This window comes from Bos indicus, chromosome 1 (assembly GCF_029378745.1).
Source record: "Bos indicus isolate NIAB-ARS_2022 breed Sahiwal x Tharparkar chromosome 1, NIAB-ARS_B.indTharparkar_mat_pri_1.0, whole genome shotgun sequence".
Lineage (NCBI taxonomy): Eukaryota > Metazoa > Chordata > Mammalia > Artiodactyla > Bovidae > Bos > Bos indicus.
This window is the reverse complement of record NC_091760.1, coordinates 133334118-133350677: the sequence shown is the minus strand read 5'-3', so window position 1 is coordinate 133350677 and position 16560 is coordinate 133334118. Positions and strand designations below refer to the sequence as shown.

At 41.4% G+C, this 16560-nt stretch overlaps 1 protein-coding gene across 1 annotated transcript in view; it reads left to right on the top strand.

Moving 5' to 3' along the window:
- PCCB (propionyl-CoA carboxylase subunit beta) overlaps positions 1-15885 on the top strand; it is a 94966-nt gene extending 79081 nt beyond the window's left edge. The window contains exons 11-15 of the mRNA XM_019962097.2: positions 12638-12745; positions 12984-13084; positions 13480-13578; positions 14503-14602; positions 15574-15885. Coding sequence (XP_019817656.2) covers positions 12638-12745; positions 12984-13084; positions 13480-13578; positions 14503-14602; positions 15574-15695 — 530 coding nt within the window. The 3' untranslated portion in view covers positions 15696-15885. The remainder of the gene's footprint in view (positions 1-12637; positions 12746-12983; positions 13085-13479; positions 13579-14502; positions 14603-15573) is intronic.
- The last annotated feature ends 675 nt before the right edge of the window (positions 15886-16560 follow it).

Sequence of the window (16560 nt, the reverse complement as noted above, 5' to 3'; positions counted from 1 at the left end):
AGCATTGACTCCAAGACCATGGACTACCAGAGAACTAACCCTAGGGAGTATCAAATAGTGTGACTCACTCAAAGGAAACCACTTGAATACAAACCCAGCATTACCCAACAACCAGTAGCCCCCTGTGCAGGATGCCTCATCTAAACAACAAACAAAATAAAAATATCACTCAGCTTTGCCCATCAGAGGAAAAACAAACAAACAAATAAAAACTCAGCACAAATCCCACCTATACAAAGCTTACATAAACCACTGGTCCAAACTTAGGAGGGCAGAAACCAAAAGGAAGAAAGAATTCAACCTTGAAGCCTGGGAAAAGGAAACCTCAAACACAATAAGTTAAAAAAAGAATAATGAAAAGGCAGAGGAATACTACATAAATGAAGGAACAAACTAGAAATGCAGAAGTCCAAATAAATGAAGAGAAAATAGGCAAACCACCTGAAAAAGAATTCAGAATAATAAAGATGATTAAAAACCTTGAAAAATAAATAGAGAAAATGCAAGAATCAATTAACAAAGACCTAGAAGAATTAAAGAATAAATATACAGAGGCAGACAACACAATTACTGAAATTAAAAACACTTTAGAATAAATCAATAGCAGAATATCTGAAGTAGAAGAACAAATCAGTGAGCTGGAAGATAAAATGGTGGAAATAACTTCTGTACAGCAGAATAAATTAAAAAAAAAATGAAAAGAACTGAGGATTGTATCAGAGACCTTTGGGACAATATCAGACACACCAACATTCAAATTATAGGGGTCCCAGAAGAAGAAGAGAAAAAGAAAGGGTATGGGAAAATTTTTGAAGACATTATCATTGAAAATTTCCCCAACAAGGAAAAGGCAATAGTTAATCAAGTCCAAGAGGTGCAAAGAGTCCCATACAGGATAAACCCAAGGAAAAACATGCCAAGACACATAGTAATCAAGCTAACAAAGACTAAACACAAAGAAAGAATATTAAAAGCAGCAAGGGAGAAGCAGCAAGTAACACACAAGGGAAACCCCATACACTAAACAGCTCTTTCAGCAGAAATTCTGCAGGTCAGAATGGAGTGGCAGCATATATTTAAAGTACTGAAAGGAAAAAATCTACAACCAAGATTATTGTACCCTGCAAGGGTCTCATTCAAAATTGATGGAGAAATCAAAAGCTTTTTAGACAAGCAAAAATTAAGAGAATTCAGTATGACCAAACCAGCTTTACGACACATGTTAAAGGGACTTACATAGCCAAGAAATACAAGAGAAGAAAAAAAATCTACAAAAATCAACCCCAAATAATTAAGAAATGGCAATAGGAACATATATATCAGTAGTTACTTTAAATGTAAATGGATTAAATGCTCCAACCAAAAGACACAGACTGGCTAAATGGATACAAAAACAAGACCCATATGTATGCTGTCTACAAGAAACCCACTTCAGACCTAAAGACACATACAGACTGAAAGTGAGAGGATGGAAAAATATAGTCCATGCCAATAGGAAGGAAAAGAAAGCTGGAGTCAGTTCAGTTCAGTTGCTCAGTGATGTCCCACTCTTTGCGTCCCCATGAATCGCAGCATGCCAGGTCTCCTATCCATCACCAACTCCCGGAGTTCACTCAGACTCACGTCCATTGAGTCGGTGATGCCGTCGAGCCATCTCATCTTGTGTTGTCCCCTTCTCCTCCTGCCCCCAATCCCTCCCAGCATCAGAGTCTTTTCCAATGAGTCAACTCTTCACATGAGGTGGCCAAAGTACTGGAGTTTCAGCTTTAGTATCATTCCTTCCAATGAACACCTAGGATTGATCTCCTTTAGAATGGACTGGTTGGATCTCCTGCCGAAGTAGCAGTCTTCATATCCGACAAATAGACCTTAAAGTAAAGAATATTACAAGAGATAAAAAAGGACACTACATTATGAACTACATTATGATCAAGGGATCAATCCAAGAGGAAGACATAACAATTATAAATATTTATGCACCCAACACAGGAGCACCTCAATACATAAGACAAACACTAACAGACATAAAAGGAGAAATGGACAGTAACACAATAATAGTAGGAGACTTTAACACCCTACTCACACCAATGGACAGATCATCAAAACAGAAAATTAATAAGGAAATACAAGTCTTAAATGATACATTAGATGAGATGGATATCTGCAGGACATTCCATCCAAATGCAGAAGAATACACCTTCTTCTCAAATGCACATGGAACATTCTCCAGGATGGACCACATCTTGAATCACAAATCAAACCTCAGTAAATTTAAGAAAATTGAAATGGTATCAAGCATCTTCTCCGACCATAATGCTATGAGACTAGATATCAATTACAAGAGAAAAACTGTAAGAAATACAAGCACCTGGAGAGATTAAGCAACACGTTTGTAAATAATCAACAGGTTACTGAAGAAATCAAAAGGGAAATCAAAAAGTTTCTAGAAACAAATAACAATGAAAACATGACAACTCAAAACCTACGGGATGTACCAAAAGCAGTTCTAAGAGAGAAGTTTATAGCAATACAGTCCTACCTCAAGAAACAAGAAAACATTGAATAGACAACCGAACTTTACACCTAAAACAACTGGAAAAAGAAGAACAAAAAAACCCTCAAAATTAGTAGAAGGAAAGAAATCATAAAGATCCTAGCAGAAATAAATGAAAAAGAAACAATAGTAAAGATTAATAAAACTAAAAGCTCATTCTTTGAGAAGATAAATAAAAGTGACAAACCTTTAGCCAGATTCATGAAGAAAAAAAGAGAGAAGAATCAAATCAACAGAATTAGAAAAAGGAGAGGTTCCAACAGACAATGCAGAAATACAAAGGATTATAAGAGACTATTATGAACAACTATATGGGAATAAAATGGATAATCTGGAAGAAATGGACAGATTCTTAGAAAAGTTCAATTCTCTGAGACTGAACCAGGAAGAAATAGAAATTATGAGCAACCCAGTTACAAGCACTGAAATTGAAGCTGTGACCAAAAATCTCCCCTAAAACAAAAGCCCAGGACCAGATGGCTTCCTTCACAGGAGAATTCTGTAGAACATTTAGATAAGAGCTAATGCCTATCCTTCCAAAATCTTTCAAAAAATCGCAGAGGAAGGAACACTTCCAAACTCACTCTATGAGGCCATCATTACCATGATACCAAAAACAAAGACAAGCCAAAAAAGAAAGCTACAGGCCAATATCACTGAAGAACATAGATGCAGAAATCCTCAACAGAATTTTAGCAAACAGAATTCAGCAACACATTGAAAAGCTCATAGACCATGATCAAGTTGTGTTTATTCCAGGAATGTAAAGATTCTTCAATATATGCCAATCGATCAAATTGATATGCCATATTAACAAATTGAGAGATAAAAACCATATGATAATCTCAATAGATGGAGAAAAGTCTTTGACAAAATTCAGCACCCATTTATGATTAAAACTCTTCAAAAAATGGGCATAGAAGGAACTTACCTCAACATAGTAGAGGCCAAATATGAGAAACCTGCAGCAAACATTATTCTCAGTGGTGAACAACTGAAAGCAGTCCCCTTAAGAATAGAACAAGACAAGGGTGTCCACTTTCACTACTGTTATTCAACATAGTTCTGGAAGTCTTGGCCACAGCAATCAGAGAAAAAAAAGAAGTAAAAGGAATCCAGATGGGAAAAGAAGAAATAACGTGCTCATGGTATGCAGATGACATGATACTGTACATAGAAAACCCTAAAGATAGTATCAGAAAGTTACTAGAGCTAATCAGTGAATTTAGCAAAATGCAGGATACAAAATCAATACACAGAAATCATTTTCATTTCTATATACTAACAATGAAAAATCAGAATGAGAAATTAAGGAATCAATCCTTAACAAAAAGAATTAAATATCTAGGAATAAACTTACCTAAGGAGACAAAAGAACTGTCCACAGAAAATTGAAAGACACTGAAGGAAGAAATCAAAGACGACATAAACAGATGGGGAGATATTCCATGTTCCTGGGTAGGAAGAATCAATATTGTGAAACTGGCTATACTACCAAAGGCAATCTACAGATTCAATGTAATCCCTATCAAATCACCAATGGCATTTTTCACAGAACTAGAACAAAAAATGTCACAATTCATATGGAAACACAAAAGCCCCTGAATAGCCAAGGCAGTCTTGAGAAAGAAGAATGAAGCTGGAGGAATCAACCTTCCTGACTTCAGATTATACTAGAAAGCTACAGTCATCAAGACAGTATGCTACTGGCACACATACAGAAATATAGACCAATGGAACAAGATAGAAAGCCCAGAAATAAACCCATGCACCTGTGGGTACCTTATTTTTGACAAAGAAGGCAAGAATATACAATGGAGAAAAGACAGCCTCTTCAATAAATGGTGCTGGGAAAACTGGACAGCTATGTGTAAAAGAATGAAATTAGAACACTTCCTAACACCATACACAAAGAAAAACTCAAAATGGATTAAAGACCTAAAGGTAAGACCAGAAATTATAAAACTCTTAGAGGAAAACATAGGCAGAACACATGATGACATAAATCAAAGCAATATCCTCTATGACCCACCTCCTAGAGTAATGGAAATAAAAACAAAAGTAAGCAGGTGGGACCTGATTAAACTTAAAAGCTTTTGCACAGCAGAGGGAACTAAGCCTGGTGAAAAGACAGCCTTCAGAATGGGAGAAAATAATAGTGAATGAAACAATGACAAAGGATGAATTTCCAAAATATACATGCAGCTCATAGAACTCAGTGCCAGAAAAGCAAACAACCCAATCAAAAAGTGGGAAAAAGACCTAAATAGAAATTTCTCCTAAGAAGACATACTGATGGCTAACAAACACATGAAGAGATGCTCAGCATCGCTCATTAGTAGAGAAATGCAAATCAAAACTATAATGGGATATCGCCTCACACTGCTCAGAATGGCCATCATCAAAAAGTCTACAAACAATAAGTGCTGGAGAGGGTGTGGAGAAAAGGGAACAGTCTTGCACTGTTGGTAGGAATGTAAACTGATACAGCCATTATGGAAGACGGTATGGAGATTCCTTAAGAAACTAGGAATAAAACCACCATATGACCCAGCAATCCCACTCCTAGGCATCTACCCTGAGGAAACCAAAATTGAAAAAGGCACATGTATCCCACTGTTCATTGCAGCAGTATTTACAATAGCTAGAACATGGAAGCAACCTAGATGTCCATCGACAGATGAATGGCTAAAGGAGTTGTAGTACATACACAGATGGAATATTACTCAGCCATAAAAAGGAAAGCATTTGAGTCAGTTCTGATGAGGTGGATGAACCTAGAACCTATTATACAAAGTGAAGTGAGTCAGAAAGAGAAAGGTAAATGTCATATTCTAATGCATATATACGGAATCTAGGAAAATGGTACTGAAGAACTTATCTACAGGGCAGCGGTGCAGAAACAGACACAGAGAGTAGACTTATGGACATGGGGAGAGGGGAGGAGAGTGTGAGATGTGTGGAGAGAGTAACATGGAAAATTACATTACCATATGTAAAATAGACAGCCAGTGGAAATTTGCTGTTATGTTTCAGGAAACTCAAACAGGGACCTGTATCAACCTAGAGGGGTGGGATGGGGAGGGAGATGGGAGGGAGGTTCAAGAGGGAGGGGACATAGGTATACCTATGGCTGATTCATGTTGAGGTTTGACAGAAAACAACACAATTCTGTAAAGTAATTATCCTTCAATAAAAAAATAAATAAAAAAATAGAACTCTCAGCACTTTAGGTATGTATCCCATTGTCTTCTGGCCTCCATGGTTTTTGCTGAGAAATCAATTTGTAATCTTATTGACGATTCTTTGTATGTGATTAATCACTTACTTTTGCTACTTGCAGGATTCTTTTTCTTTAAATAGTTTGACTATAATGTGTCTCAGTGTGGATATGTGTGAGTTTATTCTACTTAGGCTTGCAGTTTCTTGGTTTTATTTCTTCACATCTTGTGCCAAATTCGAGAAATTTTTTGGATATTATTTCTTCAAACAATGTCTCTACCCGTTTCTCCTCTCTCCTTCTTATGGTCCTGACTTGCTGTATATATTGGTTTACTTCATGATATTCATAGTCCATTAGTCTCTAATCACTTCAGTTTTTCTTTTCTTTTTGTTCCTTTGATTGGATAATTTAAGTTTTGTTATTTTCAGGATTCCTCATCCTTCTTCCCGTCTCCTCAGTTCTGTTGAACCCCTGTAGCGATATTTTCGTTTCCGTTATTGTACTTTTTAGTAATAGAATTTGTTTGGTTCCTTTTTATAATTTGTTTCTCCATCGATATTCTCATTTTGCCCATGCATTTTTTTCCTGTTTTCTGTTTGTTTGTTGTTTATTTCTTCATGTTTTTCTTTACCTCCGTGAGCATATTTAAAACAGTTGTTTTAAAATCTTTGTTTAGTAAATTTATTGTCTGGGCTTCCTTAAGGATGATTGTTTATATTTATTTGGTTCATTTGAATGGTTTTACTTTCCTGTTTCTCTGTATGCTTTTTTTTTTTATTGTTGAAAACGGAACACTTGAATATTATAATGTGTTAAACTCGAATCATATTCTCCCCCTTTTCCAGAGTTTGTTGTTTTTTGATTGTTGAATGCTGTAGTAGTCCATTTGTCTAGTGACTTTTCCTAACTGTTTTTGCAGAGGCTGTATTCCTTGTTCTCTTCCATAGCTAGTATCCAACTACTATTTTTGACTGAGGTGCCAAAATAGATAAGAAAACATCTCTCTTAATCTTTGCAATTTGGCTCTGTATTGAGGCTTTCTTTCAACACTTGGCTAGACTTAAACAGAGATTAGGGGTCAGCCCAAGGTTAAAGCTTAAGATCCTCTCAGGTCTTTTGTTTTGTAATGTTATGATTTCCTTTTCATTCATCTCAAGGTATTTTCTTTTTTAGAAAAATTTTATTCAAATATAGTTAGATGGTATCACCGACTCAACGGACATGAGTTTGGGTGAACTCTGGGAGTTGGTGATGGACAGGGAGGCCTGGAGTGCTGCAGTTCATGGGGTCGCAAAGAGTCGGACACGACTGAGCGACTGAACTGAACTGCAGTTGATTTACAGTTTTGTGTTAATTTCTGCTATACTGCATAGTCAGTTGCATTCTGATTTATCACAGGGTGTTGAATATTTTCCCCTGTGCTATACAGTAGGACCTTGTTGTTTATCCACTGTCTATAGAATAGATTACACCTGCTCATAACCGCACTCCTAATTTGACTTCCCCGTACACCCTCCCCCTTGGCCACCATAAGTATGTTTGTCCTCTGTCTGTTTCTGTTTCGTGCATGTGTTCATCTGTGTCATATTCTGTATTCCACATAGAAGTGATATATGGTATTTATCTTTCTGTTTCTGACTTACTTCACTTAATGTGAAAATCCCTTAGTCTATCCATGTTGCTGCACATGGAATTATTTCATTCTTTTTAACGGCTTAGTGATATTTCATTGTGTGTGTGTATACACCACACACATCATTCTGTCACTGGACATGTAGGTTCTTTCCGTGTCTTGGCTGTTGTAGATAGTGCTGTTATGAACAATAGGGATGCAGGCGTCTTTTCGAAGTATAGTTTCTCTGGGTATATGCCTAGGAGTGAGATTGCTGTGTCATACTCCACCTCTATTTTTAGTTTTTTGAGGAACCTCCATAATGTTTTGCATTGAACTGCACTCATTTACATTCCCACCAACAGTGTAAGAAGATTCTCTTTTTTCTGCTCTCTCTCCAGCGTTTATTATTTCTAGGCTTTTTAATGTGGTCATTCTGACTGGTGTGAGGTGGTACCTCATTGTAGTTTTGATTTACATTTATTTAATAATTAGCAGTGATGAGCATATTTTCATGTGTCTGTTGGCCATCAGTGTGTCTTCTTTGGAGAAATGTCTGTTTAGGTCTTCTGACCATTTTTTGGTTGGTTATTTGCTTTTTTGTTATTGAATTGTAGAAGCTGTTTATATATTTTGGAAATTAAGCCTTTGCTGGTTGCATCATTTGCAAATATCTTCTCTCAGTTGGAAGTTTCTCTTTTTCATTTTGTTTATGGATTTCTTTGCTGTTTGAAAGCTTATATGCTTGGTTGATCTCATATGTTTATTTTTCTTTTATTTCTGTTGCTATGAGAGACTGACTTATGAAAACATTGGTACGATTTATGTCAGAATGTTTTGCCAGTGTACTGTTCTTGGAGTTTTATGGTGTCTTGTCTTACATTTAAGTTTTTCGGCCATTTTGAATTTCTTTTTGAGTATGCTCAGAGGGTGGTTTACATGTTGCTGCCCAACTTTCTTAACACCACTTGCTGAAAGACTGTTTTTTCCCATTGTACACTATTGCCTTCTTTGTCGAAGATTAATTGCCCTTAGCTCTGTGGGTTTATTTCTGGGCTCTCTGTTTTGTTTCACTGATCTATTCAAGGTACTTTCTAATTTCCCTTCTCAGATCTTTTCCAAGCATACATCTCGCCCTAGGCATATCTGCCTCTTTCTGAAGTTCCTTGTATATACAGTTGCTCTTGAATGTCCAAATTCTGCCCCACCCCCGCCAAACCCCCACTCTGCCTGTTTTTTTTCCTCCCTGGCCTTAGATGATATCAACTGTAATCTCTTGCCCCAGATGACTGTCGGCGGTTCTTTTTTCTCACAGTGAGCGTTGGCTGCTCCTTTTGTGGTCTGGGTGAGTTCTGAGTTAGGTACAGAGATGAAAGGCTTACGTCATCTTTCAGGGCACCCTCACACAAGGTAGAACAGACTTACATGGTGGTTTGTGTCTGAGGTCGTCTTTCCTTCCTCTAGAACCAGGGAGAATGTGGGGCAAGTGTAATTCAAAATGCCACAAAGCTTTTCTGCAGTTTCTAAATTGCCTTTTTTCCCATTTCAGCTTTTGCTTAGTTAACTTGCCTGTTTCAGAATTTTGACAAAGTTAGTTCTGACTGTTTCTGCTTGTTTTTTGCTGCTTCTCTTTGAGGATAGGAGCTAGGTGCTGTCTGTCCCACCGTTTTGTGTTTAGAAATTGTGTTTACACATGCTGAATGTGCATTTTGTTTCTGTGGTAAGTTCTCATCTGTTCACATATTCTCGAGTTCCTCCTCCTCACTGTGTCTGTCCCTGGCGTGGGCTTCACATGATTTCCTGTGTCTGCACAAAGAGATTTCTTGTCCCGAGAGCATGTCTGCAGGTTCTGGTACCCTCCGGTACAGGCACACTGTCACAGGCTCACTTTTGAAGAAACTGCTTGGCTTATTCTGGAAACTTTATCTTCAAATACCTAAACTTCTATCCCAGGGCCTTCCTGAGCCCTGATTGGGGTCTGAATACTTGGTTCCATTGTGGTTCTTCAGCTTCCCTCCTTCTGACTTTGTAATTTTCTTTGTGATATTTATGGTGAGTCCTAAAGTGTCAGAGGCTCACAGAGGAGGCCTCTGTCATGGCTCTCATTTATGTTCCTTTTTTATTGATGTAGTTGATTTACAATGTTGTGTTAACTTCCGCTGTACAAAAAAAGTGATTCAGTTATACATATATTAATGTATATATACTTTTTCATATTCATGATAAACCATGGGGTATTGAATATAGTTCCCCATGCTATATAGTAGGACCTTCTTGTTTATCCATTTTTTGTATACTGGTTTGCATCTGCTAATCCCAAGCTCGCACTCCTCTCCCCTTTCTCTCCTCCCCCTTGGCACCGGTTCTTATTTCTTCCTTGTAGAATTCGCCAGGGCTCATTGGACTCCCTGGGTGCCAGATGCTCTGACAGGCCTGGACTATGGTGAGGAAGCCAAGCTCTTGGACCTAGGGCCCGCTCTTGGCAGCTCAGGGTCACAGGTTTTCCATTTCTGACTATTTTCAATTCCCCAATGATTTTATCTTGTTTTGGTTGTCATTGCTCATATTTTTCTTCCTTTTGATTTTTATTCTGACCTCTTTTCCATCTTGTGGTTTCTTAGAGTTGTCTTCATCCCAGGACTCATCATTCGCATTCTTTATTAACATAGATTTGGATAGAGAGGGAAGAGGGGAGATTTAAAACATTTTTTTTTCACTCAGTTATAATTTACAGACCATAAAATGCACAGCTTTTACATGCTCATTTGGGTGGGTTTTGGCAGGTTGACAATTGATGTGTGCTAAATCACTTCAGTCATATCTTTGTGACCCTATGGACCGTAGGCTCCATGGGATTCTGCAGGCAAGAAAACTAGAGTGGGTTGCCATGCCCTCCTCCAGGGATCCTCCCCACCCAGGGGGAAACTCTGAACCTGTAATGCATCCAAAATAAGATACAGAACATTCTGTCATCTCAGAAAACGCATTTAGCAAGAGGGAAGCTTTGCCTATTGTTGTTATTTTTTGAGTTGTCTTTTTATTGCTAATTTTTAAGGTTCTTTACATATTCTGATGTGAACCCTTTGTCAGATTTGTGTATTTTAAATATTTTTTTCATGGTCTATGACTTGTTTATTTATTTAAGTCTTTTGACTCACATTATTTTTAAAAAGTGGTAAAATCCTTTTTATCAGTGTTTGACTTCTGATTAGAGCTTTTTGTGTCCTGTCCGGGAAATCTTTGCCTACTGCAAGGTTTCGAAGACAGTCCAAGTCACCTTCTCGGAGCTTTGTGGTCGTGGGTTATGTTAAGCTCTCTGATCCATTTTGGTTGATTTTCGTGTGTAGAGTATGGAGTGAAACAGTATTACCGTTTGTTAAGAAGACTTGCTTTCCACATTGTTTTGGTGTGTGGTCTGAAATCAGTCCTCTGGGTCTATTTCTTCTCCATCTGTCCTGTTTTGTTGCTGGTTTTGCCCACCTTTATGCCTCTGCCATCTTGTCTTGATTTCTGAAGCTTTATAGTTCTTGGTGGTTCTCAACTAGGAACAGTTTCAATGTACTGGGAACATGTGGCTATATTGGAAACAATTTTGATTGTCCCAGTGGGAGTGAGGGGTGGAGGGGGGCTCCTGACATCTAGTGTGTCTAACCCAGAGATGGTGACTAAACATTCTACATGCAGAAGTCAAACCCCCATAGCAAAGAATTATTCCGTCTGAAATGTTGGTAGTGCCAAGGTGGAGAAACCCTGCTTTTGTGAGTTTTCAGGTCAGCTAGGGAAGTCTTCTGATACTGCTGTTTTAAAAAAATACCATTGACTAGTCTATCTTCTTTGTATTACCATATGAATTTTAGAATCTGCTTATCAGTTTCTACAAAGGCATTTCCTATGATTTTGATAGGAATTGCTTGAAAATGCAAATTTGTCCAGCTATGCTAGCCTAGCTATTAAGCTTTAAATCTGAAATAATAAAATAGTATAAGTAATTAAGATTCAATACGATTAGGAGCTTAGTCTCTCACTTTCCCTAGTCGTATCTCAGGTGTTCAGTAGCCACATGTGTCTAGTGGTTACTATGTCAACAAATAACAGAGCCAGAGAACATTTTCATCATCATAGGAGGTTCTCTTGGACAGCACTGGCATAGTTCAGTTTGGGGATTTATATATTCTTCTGATCCAGGAGTACTTAAGTTTTTTACGGACATTCTTTATCAGTTGGTAGACATTCCATTGCACTCATAGTTTAGTGCTAGTTTTTAATTATGAATATTGGATTTTCTCAGATGTTTATGTCTGTTGTGATGACCGTATTGTTTTTTTCCTTTAGTAAGTTCACTGCTTTTCACACATTAGATCAACTCTGGATTCTTGGGTTAAACTGCACTTGCCAGTGTTTTTATACTATCTCAGGACTCGCTGCATCTGTGTTCATGAGGGATTTTGCTCTGCATTTTCTTGTCCCAAAACAAGAAGTTTTGGTATCAGGATAATGCTGACCTCATAGAACACTCTGCAGACTGTTCTGGGTGAGAGGATTTACTAGGAATTGAGCTCTTATTCTATTCTGTGCCATTTTACCGATACCATCTCCTTTAATCTTTAAACTATGGTAGGGCTTCCCTGCTGGCTCAGTTGGTAAAGAATCTGCCTGCAATGCGGGAGACCCCGGTTCGATCCCTGGAGAAGCAAATGGCAACCCGCTCCAGGGCTCTTGCCTGGAGAATTCCATGAACAGAGCCTGGCTAGCTATAGTCCATGAAGTCGCAAGAGTTGGACACAACTTAGCGACTAACCCACCACCTCCATAATAGGGGTAGTAACATCCCTCCTTTTCAGGTGGGGAGTCTCAGGCTCAGGAAGTAATTTCCCCAAACACATGGCTGTGGTTGATGGAGGCAGAATCCAATTCCAACTACACAGACTCTAGAAGACCAGCCCTTGGATGAGGCCTCCCACTGCGGCTCCAGGGGTGAGGTGGGCTGTGCCTCAGGTGACAGCTGCCCTTCAGTTCACCAGACAAAGACTGGATGTCTGTGCTGGGGTGTGGTGCCAGCCCCTGGGGCTGAGCCACTGCTGGGTCCTCTGGCCAGTGCCAGGGGGATTCTCCTGTCTCCCCTGTTTTTCCTGGAGTATGAAGCTCTCCTTTAGTTTCTCTGATGATGAAACTTTGGTACCCCTGTGGAAACCAGCTCTGAATGGTTGCCCAGTTTGGGTGGGGCTTGGACTGGTCTCTCTCTTTCTAGGCTGCTTGGACATTAATTCTTCTGTGAAAGGGGCTCGTTTCGTCCGATTCTGTGACTCGTTCAACATTCCCCTCATCACTTTTGTGGATGTCCCCGGCTTCCTGCCTGGTGAGTCACTGATGGAGGTGGGCCAGGAGAGGTGGTTTTGTCCAGTGAGACGCCCGCTTTATTTGGAGGTCCTCTTGTACAGTTCCCTCAGGATTTGTGACGTTGCCATCCTCTGGGTGTCTGGAGGGTAGGGCTGGCTGGGGGTGGCCCTGTGGGGAGGGGGAAGCCCTCACAGCTGAGAGTGGGGGTGGGCCCTGGGGAGACTCTGTGGGGATCCAGTAACTTGCTCGTGACATAGGCACCGCGCAGGAGTATGGGGGCATCATCCGCCACGGCGCCAAGCTGCTGTACGCGTTTGCAGAGGCCACTGTGCCCAAAGTGACGGTCATCACCAGGAAGGTGAGGAGCTCAGGCTGGAGCCTGCTCACCCCCAGCGGCGGGGCCTGGGGGTTGGGGGTCTGGCCAAGAGGGTCAGCAGTGCTGGAAGGAGTCTACGCCTCACTCCCCTTAACAAGTTCTTGAGGATGGCTCGGCGTGGATGGTCCTGCAGACACGCCCAGCAGAGAAGTCCCTGCTCATCTGGGAGTGGGAAAAGGCTGGCAGACCATGACTGTGAACTGTGAAAGGCCTGTGGCTGCGCCCTGGTATTCCCGGGCCTCCCAGCCCTGGGCCTTCAGGAGCCCAGGAGGGCCAGTCTTGCTTTTTATCCTCATTTCACTTGGCTTCCTGGGGTCTTATAGGGACGTGATCTGGTTGACTCAGGTGCTAACATTCAGCATTTGGGACTGTTCTAGGCCTACGGTGGTGCCTATGATGTCATGAGCTCCAAGCACCTCTGTGGTGACACCAACTACGCCTGGCCCACGGCAGAGATTGCAGTCATGGGAGCAAAGGTAAGACCCTCCAGCTTTCCCTTCTCCTGGCTCCAGGGACTCCACTCTCCCCGCACAGCTGGGAAGTGTTGGGAAAGGCCTGGGCCCCTGGGGTCGCCAGGCCTCTGGGGAGTTGGGGTCTGGACCTTGGCAATCCCCCTCCTGCACTCTCACTTCAGGCACAGACCCAGGTAGTAGGCACCTTGAGTGGATTCAGGGGTTCAGTAGAAGGGAAAGGGCTGAGTCAGCTGAACTAGTTGTTGGAGGACTGGATGTTTCCCCAACCCCATCCCCAGCTCCCAAGAGGGCCTGGAGCCACTCCTGCAGCCCCCGGAGGCTGAGCTGTAGTCCTGACCCTGCTGACTCTGGGCAGGGTGCCTTCTGTTGCTTAGTCTACCCACCACTCCTTTCCTGCTTTGAAATAGCTGTCGGGGTTGAACCAGGTATCTCCCAGGCCCCAACCTCCCCAAGCTGACTTTTAGGGGTTCTGACAGGAAGGCTTCTCTCTCAGTCCTCATTTTTCTACATTTGCATTATAGTTTCTCTGCCTCTGGCCATTGAGTTGTGTGCTCAGGGCTCAGGATAATGAAAAAGTGTAACAGCATTCTGCTTCCCTTGATACAGGGACCTTGACTCTTAACAGTGGAAACTAGGCCAAATATCTTAGACTCGGAGAAGGACAAATGCACTTGGAGAGGTTAGGACAGAATCTAGGGAGGCAGGTGATGCCGTGGTCTGGGCCACCCGGTCATTGGAGCCGTCGCTGAGCATCCGTTGCAGCCGTGGGGTTATGGCAGCCGCTCCAGGCACCTGTGTGGCCACTGCTCTCCAGTACACTTTGTTTACCGAGACATTTGCAATCACTCCCAGTGGTGTTGAGAGGAGGGGGGCCCTACCCTGGTCTCCGGGGGCCTCCAGGACGATCACCAACTCCTCTCGTGACAGGGTGCTGTGGAGATCATCTTCAAAGGGCACGAGAACGTGGAGGCTGCTCAGGCAGAGTACATCGAGAAGTTTGCCAACCCTTTTCCTGCAGCCGTGAGAGGTGGGCCTGCGGTGGGGAGAGCGGCTTGGCTCAGTTGTTGGATTGCTTGCTGCTTATTTTGCTCCAGAAGGCCTACCTTTGCCCTTCCTGTTGAGTCTGGAGACTAGTGAGGGCTGGCTGGACCATGAGCCGTCATCACTTAAGGGCAGAGGGGCCTGTATGGGCCACTTTGTAACAGGTCAAGAAAACATTGCTGAAGTGGCTAAATCTCTCTTTGTGGTGTTCCAGTTACCCAGTACTGTGAAAAATCTACTCAAAACAAAGTGGTCTAAAATAACCCTCATAGTTCTGAGTGTCAGCATTTGGTCTGGGCTGAGCTGGGTGGTGGTTCTGCTGGCATCAGTCATGGAAGTATGTCATCTAGCTGCCTGGCTGGGGCTGGATAGTCCGTGGTGGCCCTACTTACATGGCTGGTGCTGGCTGTCAGCTGGACTCTCCTTCACAGGGTTGCTTATTCTTTGGGAGGTGAGTCCACGCTGCTCTGCAGGGTGTCCTGAGGGCAGCAAGAGGGTGAGAGGGGAGAGAAGGTGCCTTGAGGCCTGGGTGTGGAAGTTGCAGTGTTACTCTTGCTACATTCTACTGGCCAAGGCAATTTACAAGGCCAGGTGAAGAAGTACAGTCCACTTCCTGATGGGAAGAGTGGCAAAGTAAAGTGGCAAGACGGACTTACGCACAGGATGGGACGAATGATTGTAGTGAGTTTTAAAAAATAAAAGTGCACTTCCATCTTGACAGGATGGAAGAGGGGTCACATTTTCCTTTTCTTGCTGAATGTTTCTGGGCCAGTTTGGGACCCGCCAGAGGAACAGGGGGCTCCTGGGGTCATGGGGAGGTTCGCAGGACCGAGCCGCTCTTGTGTCGGCCTGGGCCCTGTGCACACTGTTGGCCCCGGAAGGTGGCGCCCACATCGAGCACCACGTACGGGGTTGGTGGGCAGCAGGTGATCCGCTTCCCTTCCTGTGCTTCCCCAGGGTTTGTGGACGACATCATCCAGCCTTCTTCCACACGTGCCCGAATCTGCTGTGACCTGGATGTCCTGGCCAGCAAGAAGGTACAGCGCCCTTGGAGGAAACATGCGAATATTCCATTGTAAATGAATCAGGCAAAGATAAACCAGGAGCTAATTACTGCCTGGCCATTTGTATACGCCCCTGCCTTTGCAATCATGAAACCTGGGAATCTAAATACAATTAATCACTTGAAATGGCTAAGTTTATTAAATCCTAGAAAGATTTCATTTGTGCCTTACTGTAAACTTATTTTATTAAAAATCTTAACTGATATATTTTGAGCTTAAATTTATTTTTCTTTGTGGTAGAAATCTGAAAAATGAAGAAAACTAGAAAGAAAACACTATAGTGTGATCACTTTGAGCTGACCCTTATCTGTGTATTGTTTTCCTTTCTTTCCCTAAGAATTAATTTTTTCTCTGAAGGTGAGATAATAAGCCTTTAGGGTGAACTACTTATCTGCGTAGGCTTCAGTTATAAATGATATATGATATTATAAATGATATAATATTTAAATGATGTATACTGTCCTTCTGTTTCCTTCAGGAAATGTTGAGGATTAAAGGTATTTATAATTGTGTTGTATACATGTGTGTGTCTATCAGAATAGATGCTTAGGAAGCATATGCTGTATAGTAATTGCTTACCTTATATTAACTTCTTTCCAGAAATGTGTTCTCAGATTTTAAAAAACTTTTTTGGAAAATTTCAAACCTGTGGAAATATGGCAAGAGCTGTATACTCTTTACCTAGATTCTCCAGTTCTTAACACTTTCTACATTTGCTTCATCTCCTACATAAATGTATAATTACTATTTTTATTGACCTATTTGAGAGTAAGTTACAGAATCATAAACCTTTGTCTCTCCAGATTTCAGTGTTTATTTCCTGTGAAACAAGGCTCATTGTCTTACATGGTCTTTAATGAGATTGACATTTTTGAAGCAT